Genomic DNA, 17,815 nt, shown 5'->3' with positions numbered 1-17,815 from the left:
AACCCTAGATTCATTTTCATAGACCATGGAATTTTCTGATGTATTTTCCTCTAGTCCACAAACAACTTTGAACAAAAAGCCGTCACCCTCTCTTTACTTTAAAAACCATTCACAATATATCCATAACAATAGTTTTTGGATATGACTCCACGTAGATCTAACCCTAACCCTAGCCTTAGTTTCATTTTTTTTTTTTTTGGCCAATGGGAATCTTCCTCTGTGCTTTACTGTGTGCCAAAATAAGCCCCAAACTAAAATCTGTCAATGTTACTTTCCTTAGAAAACCTCTAAGAATCTATCCCTTGCATTAGTTTTCATCCATGACTTCAAGTAGACCTAACCATAACCCTAACCATAACCCTAGATCAGGGATAGGCAACCTTGGCTCTTTTATGACTCATGGACTTCAACTCCCAGAATTCCTGAGCCAGCATGGCTCAGCTTGGAAACCTCTCCCTTTCCCCTCAGCATGGCTGGCTCAGGAATTCTGGGAGTTGAAGTCCACGAGTCATAAAAGAGCCAAGGTTGCCTACCCTTGCCCTAGATTAATTTTCACTGGCCCTGGGAGTTGAAGTCCACAAGTCTTAAAGTTGCCAAGTTTGAAGACCATTGCTCTAACCCTTACCCTCGTTTCATTTTGTTTGCTAATTGTATTTTTCCATGTATTTTAGTGTGGTCCACAAACAACTCCGAACGAAAAATCTGTTATTCTGTTAATGCTGATTGTGAGTTGATTCAGACAAGAGTCTGAAGACAAACATATTAGGACTGCTCAAGCAAATATTTCAAGATGCCTTTTGAAAACAAGTACCTGTAATAAAAAAACAATGTTCCAAAGACATGCAGCAGTTTCATAAATAATTTACTATCGAGAGCAGGGGAAGCAACATTTTGTTGATGGCCAAAGAACATGACCTTGGAAGATAACATCTTGTTTTAAAGTTTGGCTCGCTGGGTAGGCCTTTATCAGAAGGTGCAACAAGACCTGAGGCCAGGAGTCCTGCAAATCTCTCTTTTATCTAACATTGATCATGCTTTAATGGATTTCTTACCGTTTTAGAATGCAGTCTGCACGACTCTTAGCTGCAATACAATATTGAACAGGACCTTCAATATGTTTTTTGTAGAGCAGCAAATATTCTGGGAAGCAATGAAAGGACAATGTAATAAGGCAGGGGTGTCATACTCAATTTCATTGAGGGCCGCATCAGCATTGTAGTTGCCCTCGGGGGGCCAGATGGGTGCGGCCTACTGGGTGGGTGTGGATGGAGTGGGTGTGGCCTACTGGGTGGGCGTGGCCAGCTCTACATCGTTCACGTCAAAGGTGCCTATGGGGGCCTGGGTAGGAGTGGGACAGATCTGAGGGTCTCTGGCAGAAGGGGGTGGGACCAGGGCAAGCGCCAAGGCATGGTCCATTTCTTCATTCCTCACAAAGGGTGACACTTCCCCAGCATGCACCCAGAGGGCAGGGCCGACAGCAGGGGCTGGTTCCTCGCTCTTTCCGGACGGCCTTGTGGAGCTAAGACTGAATGTGTTTCAGCATAGATGGCCACCACAAAATTGTACATTGGCTCCCGGCTGGCCTGGGCCAGGGCCAAGGCAGTGGGGGCCGTTCCCTCACTTTCCAGGATGGCTTCGTGGGCCACATGAAACCACTTTGTGGGCCGCATCCGGCCCCCAGGCCTTGTGTTTGACATGTCTGTAATAAGGTATCTTGGAGATTATAGGCCACTTGTTCCGGTAAAATGACTCCAAATTTTGCACCTTGAGAGATGTTAAATGCGGGATGGGAAACAAATCTGAGTTCTCTGCTAAATGTGCAAAGTTTAGGAGCAAACTCTGTTCAACCTGGGTGGGACAACAGCTGAGGTAACATGCTGTCCTTAAGCACCAGTGGGACTACCTGAAACATGTTCTCCTTACGTGCTAGTGCAGGGGTCCCCAAATGTGGCAGCTTTAAGACTGGTGGACAACATGGCTGGCTGAGGAATTCTGGGAGCTGAAGCCCACAAGTCTTAAGGTTGCCAGGTTTGGATCACATGACCAAGGGATGTTACGACTATCATAAATAAATGCCAGTGGCTAAGCGCCCAATTTTTATAGCATGACCATAAAGTTTGTGCGACAGTTGTAAGTATGAGGATTGAACATGTCATTTTTTTCTGTGCTGTTATAACTTTGAACCGTTGTTAAGCAAATGATTGTAAGCTGAGGACTACCTGTAAAATAAGCAGATTCCCCCACTCCCAGGGGGTAGTATAGAGTTTTTAAATTTGGATTTCTTGACAATTCATTTCCCTTTTGAGCCAATGCTTACTATGGACCGATTATTTCTTGACGTGTTTGAGAAGCCCTATCATAATATTTCTCTGATGAAAGAGCCCAGGAACAAGGCATGGAATCTAACTCATCTCCCCTGGATCAGGAGTTGATCCAGGTTCCTATTACTATTTAGAGGTGCACTTTCTAGCTTAAATTTAAGCCTGCAGTGGGCTTAATAGATTGCAGCTATAGCCTCTTGATGGAATGACTTTCACGCAATGTTTTTTTTAAAAAAAATAAGTTAAGAGAAAGATGAAGGGGTCACGATGGCTCGGCAATTAAAGATGCTGAGCTTGTTAGCTGACAGCCTGGGTTCAAGACCCATGCACCGCATGATGGGATGAGCTCCCGTTACTTGCCTCAGCTCTTGCTGACCTTGAAAGCAAGCCAATGCAAGTACATAAATAGGCACCACTTTGATGGGAAGATAAGAGTTCGGTGCACCTCAGCATATTGTCATGCTGACCATATGGTCACAGAAGCGTCTTCGGACAACGCTGGCTCCCTCGGCTAAGAAACAGAGATGAGCACTGCCCCCTAGAGCAGGGCTTTTCAACCAGTGGTACAGGTACCACCTGTGGTACATTGGCACCTGGCAGTTGGTATGCGACCATCCTAGAAAAGTGGTAGCAGGGGAGGGGAATGAGCTGAACCGGTGGCAGCACCGCACAAGCCTGAGCGAGAGATGGCTGGAGCTGCAGGGCTGTCAGGGGTCAGTGGAAGTGCCAGGATCAGCGCCAGGCTACAGCTGCAGCTCGCCTCTGATCCTGGCGCTTCTGTTGAGCCCAGAAGAAGCACCAATCAGGTGGAATGTTGCAGCATCTCCAGGATCTTGTGATTTACATTCAGATGTATTTATATTTATGACAGTCACAGTGTCCCAGGGTCATGTGAAGTGACCAAAACCTGCTGCAACCACCGAGCAGATGGGGGGAATAAAAACCAAACATCCCTACCCCACCCCCGCTGCCACTCTTCAACAGAAATGCTCACAACAATGAAAACCTCGGACAGGAGGAAGAGCGCCGCCGGGCGGGCAGGCAAGTGTCTTGCTCAGCTGTGGCTTGGGGGGCACTTTTTTCAGTGCCATTGTAACTTCGAACAGTCACTAAGCAAACTGTTGTAAGTCGAGGACTACCTGTACTTTAGCACTTTTTTCCTTTTTGGGGGGGGTCATCAAGTTTTTGACACCTTGCTAGGCGACTGGTGGTACTCGGATATTGCCATATCCTAAAAGTGGTACAATGGGTGAAAAGGTTGAAAAGCCCTGCCCTAGAGTTCGAAATCACTGGACAGGGGAAACCTTTACCTTTAAGTGACAGGCATCTTTTTCTGCCACATGCAGGATTCCCTGCTAATAGTAAGCATAGTAGCCCATTTTAGCCCATTCTGCCCATTTAGTCACAAGGGTAACCCAAACCCAGGTTTACCCCCAGCATGCTCAAACTGTTCTGTGCAGGCCAGGAAATCTGCAAGTAAACACGCCATTGCCTGCATCTCACCAGCTTGGATATATAGGCAGTATAATGACGGGATACTCAAGCATATGTTTTAAAAGAAAAAAGAAAAGAAATCTCTCAAGGTCTGAGTTAGCTGCGCCACTAACATGCCAAAGGATGGGTTAATCTATGAAACTGTAAAAATAGGAGTGATGTTCTTTTGGTGGAACACATCTGTAGAGACTTCCTAGACCTAGGCTAACAGTCTGGCCATAATATCTCCCGCCTTCAAATCATCATTGACCTTTCACAAAAAAACAACTGGTCTTTCAGACTCATCCATCTAAGATAGGGGTCTTCAAACTTGGCTGAGGAATTTTGGGAGTTGAAGTCCACAAGTCATAAAAGGGCCAAGTTTGAAGACCCCTGATCTAAAAACTTCTCACTTCCAATTATCTGCAGAGTAGAGCTTTTTGCTGCCGGAAATGACCTCCCTGACTTTCACCAGGACCAAGATTTCACCATTTTGCAACTTTTTTAAAAAAACAATATGTGAAATTCCAGAGTGAAATTCTGACCTCCTAGAATAGATGACCGCAGATAGTCCTCAAATTACAACAGTTCATTTAGTGACTGTTCGAAGTTGCAGTGGCACTGAAAAAAGTGACTTACGATCGTTTTTCACACTTACGCCCGTTGCAGCATCCCCAGGGTCATGTGATTTACATTCGGATGCTTGACAACTGGTTCATATTTATGATGGTTGCATCGTCCCGGGGTCATGTGGTTACCTTTTGTGAACTTCTGACAAGCAAAGTCAACGGGGAAGCCAGATTCACGTAACAACAGTGTTACTAATTTAGCAACTGCACTTAACAAATGTGGCAGGATAGGTTGTAAAATGCGGCAAAACTCGCTTAACAAATTTTTCACTTAACAACATAAATTTTGGGCTCAATTGTATTATTTTGTTCGTATCTGGTATATAAAATTATCCTTTAAATCAGTGGTTCTCAACCTTTCTAATGCTGTGACCCCCATAATACAGTTCCCCATGTTGTGGTGACCCCCAAGTGGGTGTGGCCACCAATAAGAGGGAGTAGGACAGCTAGGGAAAAGGGAAAAAAATGGTGGACAGCGTGGTTTGGTGACCCCCGTGAAATGGTCGTTCGACCCCAAATGGGGTCCTGACCCACAGGTTGAGAACCACTGCTTTAAATGTTTGTTATAGTTTAGAAATTAAAGGCAGGAAAATAGGGAGAGAAGGAAACTATCCAAGTTCAGATATCAGTTATTAAAACTGAGAGGCACGATGACGCAGTGGCTTAATGACACTGGAATGGTTTCTGCTCCAGCGGCTTGAGTCCTAGCACTGTGTTGGGCTGAGCTCCCGTCACTTGCCTCAGCTTCTGCCCACCTTGCAGTTCGATGACATCTTCTATGCAAGTAGATAAATAGGTACCAGTTCGGTGTGGAGATGAGCTGGTGCTCCATGCAGGCAGTCAGATTCCTGCCCTCTGAACCTTCCTATTTGCAGCCCCTGTTTGCAAGGCAGCTCCGGGAAAAGAGAGGGCCTTGGACCGTGGTGGTGAACCTATGGCAGGCAGAGCCCTCTCTGTGGGCACGCACGCTGTCGCTCCAGTCCTAGGCCTTCAGCTGGGTTTTATAAAACCTTTTTCACTTTAGGCCTCCGCCACTGTGTGAAAAAAAAGTTCAATCAATTTCAACTTCTCACAGGAAAAAAAAAGATCTCACAAAGTTAGAAGTGATTGATTTAACTTTTTAGTCCCGCCCAGTCTGCCGTTACCACCGCAGCCATGGCCACCCAATGGGCCACGCCCACCCAATGGGTCACACCCACCCAATGGACCATGGCCACCCAATGGGCCTCGCCCACCCGGCACCCGACAATATATAAGTGGGTTTTGGGTTGCAGTTCGGGCACTCGGTCTCTAAAAGGTTTGCCATCACTGGCCTTGGATGTTGCTGCAGGGAAAGCCACTTGTCTTTCATTCTGGTGGGATGCCAGCTCGCCCTCTTGTGGTGCACCATGGGAAGTGTATATGTGTATACCTGACAGAGCTGGTAAACAGGTAGCCAAATTACTATTCTGCAATTGCATTGTAGTCTCCTGGTTAATGTAACAATACCATTGTCAACACTGCTACCATCGGATGTTTTTGCATTGACAACAGATGGAAATGTAGCCATCTTTTACCTTTTGCTTTTAGCATTAGATCAGCGGTTCTCAACCTGTGGGTCGCGACCCCATTTGGGGTCGAACGACCATTTCACGGGGATCGCCAAACAATGCAGTCCGCCATTTTTTCCCCCTTTTTCTTAGCTGTGCTACTCCCTTTTATTCTATTGGCTTTTGAAAGCCAATAGAATAGACTCTCTTGAATAGAGTCTAATTCTATTGGCTTTCAAAAGCCAATAGGAATTGTCCAGGCTGTCTCTGCACTGCTGAGCCCGCCAAAAGTCCCATTCTGCAAACGGTGCTGCAAGTTGTCTGCAGCGAAGGCGAGCTGTCTGGAAGCTTCCACCCCTCCCTGCTGAGCAACTACTAAAAATGTAAGTAAAAGAGAGCCAGGGGTGGGAGGTGAGAGGCCGGTGGGCGCAGGGAGGGTTGCTGGTGTGTGTGGGGCCCGACGGGTGCCTTACCTCCCTTGGGCTGGGCCAGCTGGTGGCCCAGCTGGTGGTCGGCCTGCTCCATCTCTGCCACTTGCCAGCTATGCCTCGGCTGGTGCAGGGGGCGGCACCACGCATGTGCGGCGCTCCCGGGCAGGGAAAGTCCTCGACTTATGCCCGGTTGGGTAGTCCTTGACTTACGACCAGTTGGGTAGTCCTCGACTTACGACCGGTTGGGGGTCGCGGCATTAAAAAGGTTGATAACCACTGCATTAGATGATGCTGGGAGAGGGGGGATGTGAACCAGAGTCCAGCTAGACCTTCAAACACTAAACCTAGCATGAGAAACAAGGTTATGGTAACCAGAGCTGATAAGGATTTGGCAGGCTGAAGAACTGGAGAGGAAGCCTGCGCTTCAAGCTAATTGGGGGATGTGATTTATGACTGTTAATTGGAGGAGGGAATTGTGCTTTGACACTATGTTCTCAGGGGAGGGGAATTCAGTTTTTGGCTTCGATTATGCAGTGCCGATATTACGTTACTCAAAATAAAGATTCTTTAAGGCAAACTGCCTCGAAGTTCTTTTGAAGAGTTCCATCTGTCGGAACCATGACAGCCATATGCTAATAATAAAAAGTTCAATCATAGCTCCTATTTTTATTTCAAATCTATGTTGCTAATGAACTATGACTTGTTGAAGAAAGAGAGCAAATTCTGTGAAGAAGCTAGCTTATCCTTGCAAATCATTGTGACATCATTCTTTAGGGTGGAGGCAGAAGTCCCATCAGCTGGTACTGATGGCCATTCCATGGGGAATCAACATTTCCAGTTGCAGCAAGGCTATGCTAAAGGACCGTGAAAGAAGTCTTTGAATGCAAGGATTGCTACATCCCAATTCTCTTGTGAAAAGCCATATAGTTTGTCCTGATGTCAAACTGGTCCATGGAGTGCACTAGATTACTATTTCAAGGTGCCATTTGAGGAGATCATTATTGCTTCTTGCCACAGAAAGGTCAAGAAAGAAAGAGAGAGTTTTATACCTGCGGAGAAAAAGGCTTTCATATCCCTCCTTTCCCTTGCACTGAGGAACAAGTAGCAATTTAGTGCATCTTAATTTAGAAATATTTCAGGCACGGCTTAGATAAATAAAGAGTAGGCTTCGCTTCCCACAGGCTTGGAAAATGGATTCTGGTTGCATATGCTAGAAGGGAGGGGGGGGGGCAGAAGCCAGATGTAGAGAGAAAATGCTAATAGAGATTCTTGCTCTTCCTTGCAATTGTCAACAAGGAGACTGTGGGCATTTTTAAAAAACACTGAAGTATTTATAGACGCACAGTTGAATAAGTATTGATTGCATTTTCTTGTCATTAAGTGTATACAGCCAGCCAGCCTGCCTCTGGGCTTCATGCATTCCAGGATCCTTCTAATCTGTGGCATCTAATTATCTAGCAAAAATATCCAAGAAAAATCTGGAAAATTCGTGGCATATATGCAGTTTACATGCCAGAAATACATTTTCCACCTTATTCAGCTATCCCTATGTACGCTTTTTAAGTATGCAACTTCTGCAGTGTATGCATTAACCCAATTTTTAGCTCCACTATCCACTTTTTTCCTCTGTCTCAATTACAGGTATTGCGTTATCTCAAAGCTTGAACAGCTTTGAGTAAACTTTACATGTAGTGCTAGGCTTTGCCCAACAAACCTATTGCTTCTAGAAACAGTTGCAATATATCTGCGCGCGCACACACACACACACACACACACACACACACAGTCTTCCAAAAATATCAGATCTTTAGTGATTCAAAGGCAAGTTGGCAATTGGTTGCAAATCATTTAATCAGCCTTTCCCAAGATTCTCAGCACACATTATAGGAAGGGAATATACTGTATCTTGCATTTTATTCTCCCAAAGCTGAAACCTAAATGTTGGTGATTTAACCTTTCAGCTAATCCATTGCAATTATTTTCTCTGCACAACCAAATGGCTATTCTTGCTATTACTGGTCTGCTTGGACTTCAAATCCCTAAGAAAGGGAAGAGGAATTGCAGCTGATTTTCTAAAAAGATGGATAAGATCAGTTACCATATTTAGATGCAAAGGGAAATGTGCATTGGCAGTAAATTCCAAGCATTACATAATTACTTTTTATTTTTATCCTGCCTTTTATTATTTTTATAAATAACTCACTGCTCAACGGAGGGTTGGCTGCTGGAGAAAAGGTAGTCTTTGTACTTCCTTTCTAGTTGTTTGTTGTTGTCTCCTTTGAATGTTATGGAGATGCCATTTATCTCTGTGTCTAACATGAGAAAGATAAGCCAACACTCACCCTCTGGGTAGTGCTATTTGTATACAGGGATATATATATCCCACCATCACCTCTCATTTGACAGCTTCAGTTTTGTTGTGTAAGTTTCAATAATGTTCTACTTTAAAAAAAAGTTTGATTTTATTTATCTCCGGTGAGATTGGTCTATCTCCCAAGGCAGAGAAAAAAAGCTGAAACGTCTAGTCCAGGGGTAGGCAACCTTGGCTTTTTTATGACTCATGGACTTCAACTCCCAGAATTCCTGAGTCAGCTATGCTGAGGTTGCCTACCCCTGGTCTAGTCATATGTTTCTATTCTACATGGTTGGGAAATACTGTTATTGAAATTATGTCTATTTTAAACTGTTTAATCCACCAGAAAGACAGCATAGCATGAAAAATCTTTATGGGACTCGTGTTCTGGATTGGAGATAAAATGGATGTTAGACAGTTGCAGGAAGGAGGAGGCTGCATCAACAGAGGGATAGAATCAAGAACACGGGAAGTGCTAATACCACTTTTTAATGCCTTGGTAAGGCCACACTTGGAATACTGCATCCAGTTTTGGTCGCCATGAGCTAAAAAAGATTTTGAGATTCAGGGTGCAGAGAAGAGCAACAAAGATGATCAGGGGACTGGAGGCTAAAACATATAAAGAATGGTTACTAGAATTGGGTATGTCTAGTTCAGGGGTAGGCAACCCAAAACACTCAAAGAGCCACTTGAACCCGTTTCCCACCAAAAACAAAACACTGGGAGCCGCAAAACCCTGTTGATATCTAAAATGAAGATAACACTGCATATATCCTTTTTTATCTTTATTATAGGTGTTTTTTTTTTTGTGTGTGTGTGTGTGTGAGAGAGAGAGAGAGAGAGTTTGTGTGTGTGTGTATATACACACACAAATACACACACACACATTAAAAATAAAAGTAAAAATATGACTCTTGGGAATATCCATACTATTAAAACAATGATCACCAAGAGAATGCTTTAAGAGAATAAAATTACATACACACAAAGGTAAAAAAGGATATATGCAGTGTTATCTTCAGTTTAGATGTCAAAAGAGTCTCTCTCTGTCTGTCTCTCTCCCTCCCTCCCTCTCTGCCCTTGGTCTGCCACTCCTCTTCCCCCACTCTCTTTCTTTCTCTCTCTTTCCTCTCTCTCTCTCCCCCTCCCCCCCTCTCTCTCTCTTTCTCTCTCTCTCTCTTTCTCCCCCCCCTCCTATCTGCTGCTCACCTGGCAACCTTCAAGTTGTTCTCCAACAATCTCAGGGGTAGGCAACCTCGTCTCTTTTATGACTCATGGACTTCAACTCCCAGAATTCCTGAGTCAGCCTAGCTGGGCTAGCTAGCTCTCTCCTGCCCTTCCTGCTTCCTGCTTCCTGCAGAGACGCAGCAAAGGGAGGAGCTCCGCCCAGAAAGCTTTTCAGCTTCTCGGAGAACACTGAGTGCACTCTCTTTTTTACACACACACACACACACACACACACACACACACACACACACACACACACACACACACACACACCACACACACACACACACACAAAACACACACAGAAAGAGAGAGAGAGAAGCAGGGAAGCGCAATTCCTCTCTCTGTCTCTGTCTCTCTCTGCAAAGGCAGAGGAGGCTGGGAGCCACAGGGGAAGGCTCAAAGAGCCGCATGCGGCTCCGGAGCCGCAGGTTGCCGACCTGTGGTCTAGTTTAATGAAAAGAAGGACTAGGGGTGACATGATAGCAGTGTTCCAATATCTAAGGGGCTGCTACAAAGAAGAGGGAGTCCAGCCAGTGGTGGGATTCAAATATGTGAACAACTGGTTCTCTGTGTGGATGCTGCTTCCGGAAATCAGTTCTGGGCCTGGGCAACAAAAAATTAGCTACCGGTTCTGCCAAACTGGTGTGAACCAGCTGAATCCCACCACTGAGTCAAGCTATTCTCCAAAGCACCAGAAGGCAGGACAAGAAGCAATGGATGGAAACTAATCGAGAGAAGCAACCTAGAACTAAGGAGAAATTTCCTGACAGTTAGAACAATCAATCAGTGGAACAACTTGCCTCCAGAAGTTGGGAATGCTCCAACACTGGAAGTTTTTAAGAAGAAATTGGTCAATCATTTGTCTGAAATGAAACACGGTTTCCTGCCTGAGCAGGGGGTTGAACTAGAAGACCTTCAAGCTTCCTACCAACTCTGTTATTCTATTCTATTCTATTCTATTCTATTCCAATCTCTATATTCTATTCTATTCTATTCTATTCCATTCCATTCCTATTTCATTCCATTCTATTCTATTCCCATTCCCATCTATTCTATTCTATTCTATTCCAATCTCTATATTCTATTCTGTTCTGTTCTATTCTACTCTACTCTATTCTCCCCCCAAAAGAAGCTGGCGGCTGAATATGAAAGCCCAGATGGTTTCTTTGAGAACTTAGAGATCTCCACTTTCCATGCTTTTCATTTTAGCTTGAATACAGCCATATCATCCCCTCTAAGAGAAACCAGTACACTGTTACTATGTTCAAAATTCTAGCCTCACCACAACCACAGCCCCAGCCTCCTTACAACAAACATTCAAATGTTGAGGTCCCAGGGCTGCCCAAACATCTTAAATGTGGTCCCAAATTATCCTCCCGATAAACACTGTTATCCAATTTTAAGCTTTGATGTGACACAAGGGAGAAATTAATATATAGGTTATACTCCAATCATATTGACTATATGACATCTTAATTTATGATACTTTAGGAACAAATTACATTAAAGTTCCGAATTTGTCAGACAATATATTTGAAGGAAGAAAAGTTCTTTAAAAAAATGTAATTCCACTGTAGCAACTCTCTGTTGTTCCCACACACAAAAAATCATGCCCCCTTCTTCAACCTCCCACTGAGTTTTAAAAGAGGCAATAAGAAAGCTTTATTTAAAGAACTCCCAAGGCAGCAGAAAAGCATTTCTTTATTTCTAGAATCATATATATATATAAACCCTGAAGATCACGAAAAGAAGGAAACAATAAAGTTGAACTGCATTGCTCAAATGAACGTTGTCATCACAGGTATTTTGTTAAAAAGATACTTATAAGTTTCCCTTTTTTATACAAAAAAACCCCCCAAAACCAATCACAGTAGAGTATAATCATTTTGCATGCAAGACGCTCTCTTCTACATTCAAGTTTCTTCATTTCTTTTGTTAAGGCACAGCAATTAAAAAAATACTATTGCAGATTAGAAAAATAATTCCGGCAACAATCAAAGGGGGAAAAAAAACCAAAAAGGCTGCTAAACGTGGAAAGAAACTGTGGGAGAATAACACAATGAATATCCAGAGTTTTCATACATTGTAATTGAATTCATAGCTAGATTGTAAACATTAAAACATACCATTTTCTTCAAATATGGCATGTACCACTTCATCCCAAGAAACCTGATTAATTTGGCTAAGAGACTGACTAATTTCAGGTACATCATCCATGTTCCAAAGGTGGGTTTGTTTTTCTCCCCAAAAGGCATCTGGACTTTCTTGGTGGGGTTTTTTTTTTGGAAAACATTTCATTTTTCATCCAAGAAGCTTTTTCAGTTCTAACTCAGATCAGTTAGAACTGAGTTAGTTTTAAATGTTAGTTCTTTGGCTCTAAATGTTAGAACTGAATGATGAGAAGTGAAACATTTTCAAAGAAAACAAACAAACAAGCAAGAAAGTCCAGTTGCCATTTGGAAAAAGCACATTTGGGACAATTGTGACCTGGATGATTGAGAATCTCCATAGGCATTAAATTATCCATGGTTGAAAACATCAGGCTGTGATTGGGCTTCCTTTGCAAACTACCATTATACCCAAGTCTATTTTAATCACTATCCTTTCCTGATGTAATAGCAGAACAGTGTTAATCATGACCTTGGTTTTTATCACACCAAGCCGAAATAACACTGATCATGATTAGTAAGCCTGCTTCTAATCATGGTGGCCAATTCTGGCTTGAAAGTTAAGAACATGAATCTATTGTTAAGGTTCCTCCATCCAAACTTACTGCAATAGCTAAACAGAATCAGAGGGGTTAGATCAGGGGTCTTCAAACTTGGCCATTTTAAGACTTGTGGACTTCAACTCCCAGAATTCCTCAGCCAGCCCTAGCTGAAAGGCAGAAAGGCGCAGGCAAGAGAAGCGAGTAGGACAGAGGAATGCAATGGGGCGGCTCCAAAGGCAAAGGAGATGGCATTAGGAAGCCACGCCTTGGCTGAATTATAAAAGGGAAGGTGTGGGAGGTCCTGGTTGCCAAAGGCAACCGTTCGTGTTGAGAATCGCGTTTCTATGAATTGTGTTTGTTTGCCTTGGACACTGAGTCAGGTCTGTGAGAATAAACAGGGTTGTTTTTTTCCTGTGGTTTCTGCCTGCTTGTTGGAAGAGGGGTTTCATCCTTGTGAGCATAAACAAGAACTCTCATAGGCTGGGACAGAACAGACTGGGGCATCACTTAACTGTCTTGCTTAGCAACGGAAATGGGCTCAATTGTGGTCGTAAATCGAGAACTAGCTGTAATTAACATCCATTGCACTTGTAGGGTGGACACTCCTGCTCTCTGGGCAGAGGTCTCCTGAGGTAATTTTACAACTATATTTTAGGTATAGGTGTAGAAGCCACCGCTATGCTCTCTATAGCGCACTCATCGGAGCCTCTCCGGATCCGGAAATAACCTTCCTCACCCCAAGAGCTTCCCCAACTGTTCTTCACAATCCAAAATGGCTGACCAGTCTGGGGATCACTGCCATAACCCACAAGCAGAACGGCGTGATTGGTCAGTTCAAAAGGGTTAAAAGGGTCCATCAGACCGGTGTGGTGGTAGATTCCTCCCGAGTAGTACATAAAATCATTATAAACTTCGAAAGCAACAGCCATCGGTCCATGCTTAATGAGCTCCAGTTTCATGAAGGCTTCGTTGCACCCCCCATAGAACCCACCCACGTAGTAATAGTCAGAGGTGTAGTAGTGATAGCAGTCATTCTTAAAAGTGCAGGGGGAATCCGTGCCTTTGTAAGGGAAGCAGGCCTCCTCAACTATGCCAAAATCCTGTATGTATTTTCCAGCAATAAGGTAAGGGAATCCACCATCACAACCTAAAAGGAAAGAAAAAATAATAATAATTTGGGGAAATTAACTGTACAACTTGAAACTGTACAAGTTTCAAAGGGCTAGATTCTTATCACAAAGGCTGATACAACAGAAAGCAAGCATCTTTCAGAATGAAAAACTGGACTAACAGAAGTATAAGAATGAGTAACATCATCACTCTTCTAGCTTTTTTGCCTTCCCATTCCCCCCTTTGGTGCCTTCAGGTGTACTTTAGTACCTGCTGACTAAGGACTAAAAGGTTGATGGCGGAAGACGTTTCAAAACAAGCAGGATTATCCCAAAGGTGCTTTTTCAAAAGGCAACTGGACTTTCCTTGGTTTTTTTTTTTTCCTTGAAAATGTTTCGCTTCACATCCACAAAGCTTCAGAACTGAAGAAGCTTCATGGATGAGAAGCGAAATGTTTTCAAGGGGGAAAAAATCAAGAAAAATCCAGTTGACTTTTGGAAAAGCATCTTTGGGGCAACCATGACATAGACGATTGAGAATCTGCATAGACTCTTTCAACATTATCCAGGGTTGAAAACATCAGGATTATGAAAATAAGCAGGATTATGAACACAGCTCCTACTGATGAGGCAAAAAGATCTCACCCCATACCATTTTTTTTTTACGTAACTCTTCCGAATTTTAATTTAATCTTTTTTATCATTTCTAAGCCTTCCAGGGTGGCCTTATCGGTGAGATAGGCAGCATAGAAATTCAAGTTGAATTTCTTAATTCAACCTGAATTATTAAAGTTTTTTTTTAAATTTTATACTATATTTTAATAAGTAATATTACTTATTAAAGTAAATAAATAAAATCCAGGAGACAGACATGGGTGCTTTAATGAGTTGCAGGCAGGCGCTCATTTCTACTTCTAGGTTTTTTGAAGCTTGTCTTTTGAACCTGAATACTTCCATCACAATGCCAACTTGGTTAACAGTTCTATGCACCAGCTGTATTGTTCCTGTGTGCTACAGTAGTGGCCAAAATTGTGGAATCCTTTTGGGAAAAGTGTACAGTAGAAATGCCACCTTTGGTTAAGTTTCCACCAATTTTTCTTCTAATTTCTTTATAACTGTAGCCTTGTTCACTTAATAATACTATTTCATATCGCTTTCTGGGCAACCAGTCAACTCTTTGCACTTTAATTTTATTAAGTTTTACAAGCTCACTAAACGAAAGGAAAAAAACCCAACCAACTTGATAGCGATCACATAACACACTGACAAATGTCCTCCTCTCAGCTTCAATACATGACATCAATAACTGAATCCTACTGTGATCTGATTGGCTCATTGCCAAAACAAGATGACACCCGATTGGCTCTCTAAACACTCATGCTCATTGGCTACAATCAGATGAAGGAAAGCTACCTGATATCAACCTAAACAAGTTGTGCTTCCTTTTTCTGGTTATTTGGCTATAACTTTTCATAGAATATAGTACAGATAATTGAACAAACTTTGTTGCATTACATTCTTGATTAAATTATCTTTCCATTGATATATAATTTTATGGTACTACTCCAAAAAAAAAAAGTGGTGTTATTAGCCATCAAACCTCAAAAATACACTTTTCCCAAAAGCTTTCCACAATTTTGGCCACTACTGTAGAAAGTTTACTTTCTCTTTATTTCTACAAGCATGATGGGCAGGCATATCCTTTGTCATGTAGGCATTGACCTTCCCATACTTATCATCTGCTTACCTTCAGTCAATGTTCAATTCAAAATGAGCCCCAAGGTTTTTTATCCCCCCCCCCCAAATCCAGATGCTACGCATCCTACTTTACCTTGGGAGTATTCACTGCAGGAAACAACTTGCTGAGGGCTCAGGGTTGGAGTCTGAGAATTGTTGGTGAGGATGCGAATCCTGGCTTCCAGCATGCCCATTGAAGCAAAAGCGTAGCAGCTGCCGCAGGAGGCTGTGGAGAAATAAGGTCAGCCAATCACTGAGCTCCTTTGAAACCAGAAACTCCTTAGCTCTGAGCCGGGATGAGGGAGGGGGAGGGGGAGGGAGGAGAGAGGGAGGGAGAAAGAGAGAGAGGGAGGGAGAGGGAAAGGAAGAGGGAGAGAGAGAGAGGGAGAGAGAGGAAGAGGCAGAGAGGGAGGGAGGGAGAGAGAAAGGGAGAGGAAAAGGGAGAGGGAGGGAGAGAGAGGGGGAAAGAGAGAGGGAGGGAGAGGGAAAGGAAGAGGGCGAGAGAGGAGAGGGAGGGAAGGAGAGAAGAGGGAGAGAGAAAGGGAGAGAGGGAAAGGGAGAGAGGGAGGGAGAAAGGAAGAAGGGAGAGGGAAAGGGAGAGAGGGAAGGAGAGAGGGGGAGAGAGGGAAGAGAGAGAGAGAGGAAGAGGCAGAGAGGGAGGGAGGGAGAAGGGGAAAGAGAGGGGGGAGAGGGAAAGGAAGAGGGAGAGAGAGGAGAGGGAGGGAGAGGGGGAGAGAGGGAGGGAAAGAGAGGAAGAGGCAGAGAGGGAGGGAGAGAGAGAGAAAGGGAAAGGGGAGGAAGGGAGGGAGAGGGAGAGGGGGAAAGAGAGAGGGAGAGGGAAAGGAAGAGGGCGAGAGAGGAGAGGGAGGGAGGGAGAGAAGAGGGAGGGAGAGGGAGAGAAGGAAAGAGAGAGGGAGGGAGAAGGAGAGGGAAAGGAAGAGGGAGAGAGAGAGGGAAAGAGGGAAGAAGAGAGGGGGAGGCAGAGAGGGAGGAAGGGAGAGGGAGGGAAAGGGAGAGAGGGAGGGAGAAAGGAAGAAGGGAGATAGAGGAGAGAGGGAGAGAAGAGGGAGAGAGAGGAGAGAGGGAGAGAGGGAAGGAGAGAGAGGGAGAGAGAGGGAGGGAGGGGGAGGGAGGAAGAGGGAAGGAAAGGAAAAATCTTTCAGGACTTTTTAATCAAACTAAACAAAATAACAATCCTCTTTTATTTTATTTGCTTATTATTTATTTACCTTTATTTTTTTTAATAAAGAGCTCAAGGAAGTGGACATATGTAATATTCCTTCTTCCTTCTATTTCCCCTACAACATCAATCCTGTGAGATGAGTTGGACTGAAAGAGTTACTGGCCCAAGATCACCCAGCTGGCTTTCATGTCTAAGGCAGGACTGGAACTCACAGTCTGCTGATGATTGGGCTAGTTACCCAATCGGCTTTTATGCCTAAAGTAGGATTAGAACTCAAAGTTTTTTTTAATTTTTATTTATTTATTCTTGTGCAGCTCGAGTTGAAACCCCAAATTATTTTTCTGACAAGGATAGGATAGGATAGGACAGGACAGGACAGAATAATAACTTTGTCACTTTAAATGTACACTAATCAGTATACATTAAAATGAAATTTCACTGCATTCAGCTTTCAAAGGGTAACCACCTCCATTATACACAAGTAGGATTAGAACTCACAGTCTCCTGATGATTGGTCCAAAGTCAATCAGTTTTCATACCCAAGGCAGGACTAGAAGTCTCCTGGTTTCTTGCCTGATCCCTCAACCATTAGATCAAACTGGCTCTACAGGTCTCTTTACACCAGGGACCTTCACACTTGGCCCTTTTAGGACTTGTGGACTTCAACTCCCAGAATTCCTCAGCCAGGCACGCTGGCTGAGGAATTCTGGGAGTTGAAGTCCACAAGTCCTAAAAGGGCCTAGTTTGAAAACCCCTGCTTTACACTCTGAACGGATGCCTAGATGCTAGATTTTTCTTAAATAAATAAAGTAAAATACACTCACTTCCAAAAAAGCCTACCTAATATCCCAGCTTTTTTAAAAAAAACCTGAAATGCTGCCGCCGCTGCTATGAACTGCTTAGCAACAAAAAGGAGAGGGCTGCAGTAGGCGAAATAAGTTTATTCAGCCTCTTTTGCTTCGCTACTGGAATTTCTGCTAATTGAGTCAGAACTTTTGAAAGCTGACAAAATGTTGTGGTGGAACAAGGCAGCTTCCTGCTGGCCAAAAGCAGTGGAATTATATTTTTCTCTCACTTATTCCAAGTACCTCAGAAAAGAAAGGACACCAC

General features: G+C 43.6%; 1 protein-coding gene across 1 annotated transcript in view; it reads right to left on the bottom strand.

The window, feature by feature from the left end:
• Positions 1 to 12,996: 12,996 nt before the first annotated feature.
• The window catches only part of CTSC (cathepsin C), a 36,796-nt gene continuing 31,977 nt past the window's right edge, over positions 12,997 to 17,815 (bottom strand). Inside the window, exons 6-7 of the mRNA XM_039342957.1 lie at positions 15,617 to 15,748; positions 12,997 to 13,823 (exon numbers count right to left, since the gene is read on the bottom strand). Coding sequence (XP_039198891.1) covers positions 13,321 to 13,823; positions 15,617 to 15,748 — 635 coding nt within the window. The 3' untranslated portion in view covers positions 12,997 to 13,320. The remainder of the gene's footprint in view (positions 13,824 to 15,616; positions 15,749 to 17,815) is intronic.

Source organism: Crotalus tigris, unplaced genomic scaffold (assembly GCF_016545835.1).
Source record: "Crotalus tigris isolate CLP2741 ecotype Arizona unplaced genomic scaffold, ASM1654583v1 scf7180000017828.1554129, whole genome shotgun sequence".
NCBI lineage: Eukaryota > Metazoa > Chordata > Lepidosauria > Squamata > Viperidae > Crotalus > Crotalus tigris.
Note: the sequence above shows the minus strand (reverse complement) of the source record. Positions and strands in the feature narration are given on the sequence as shown.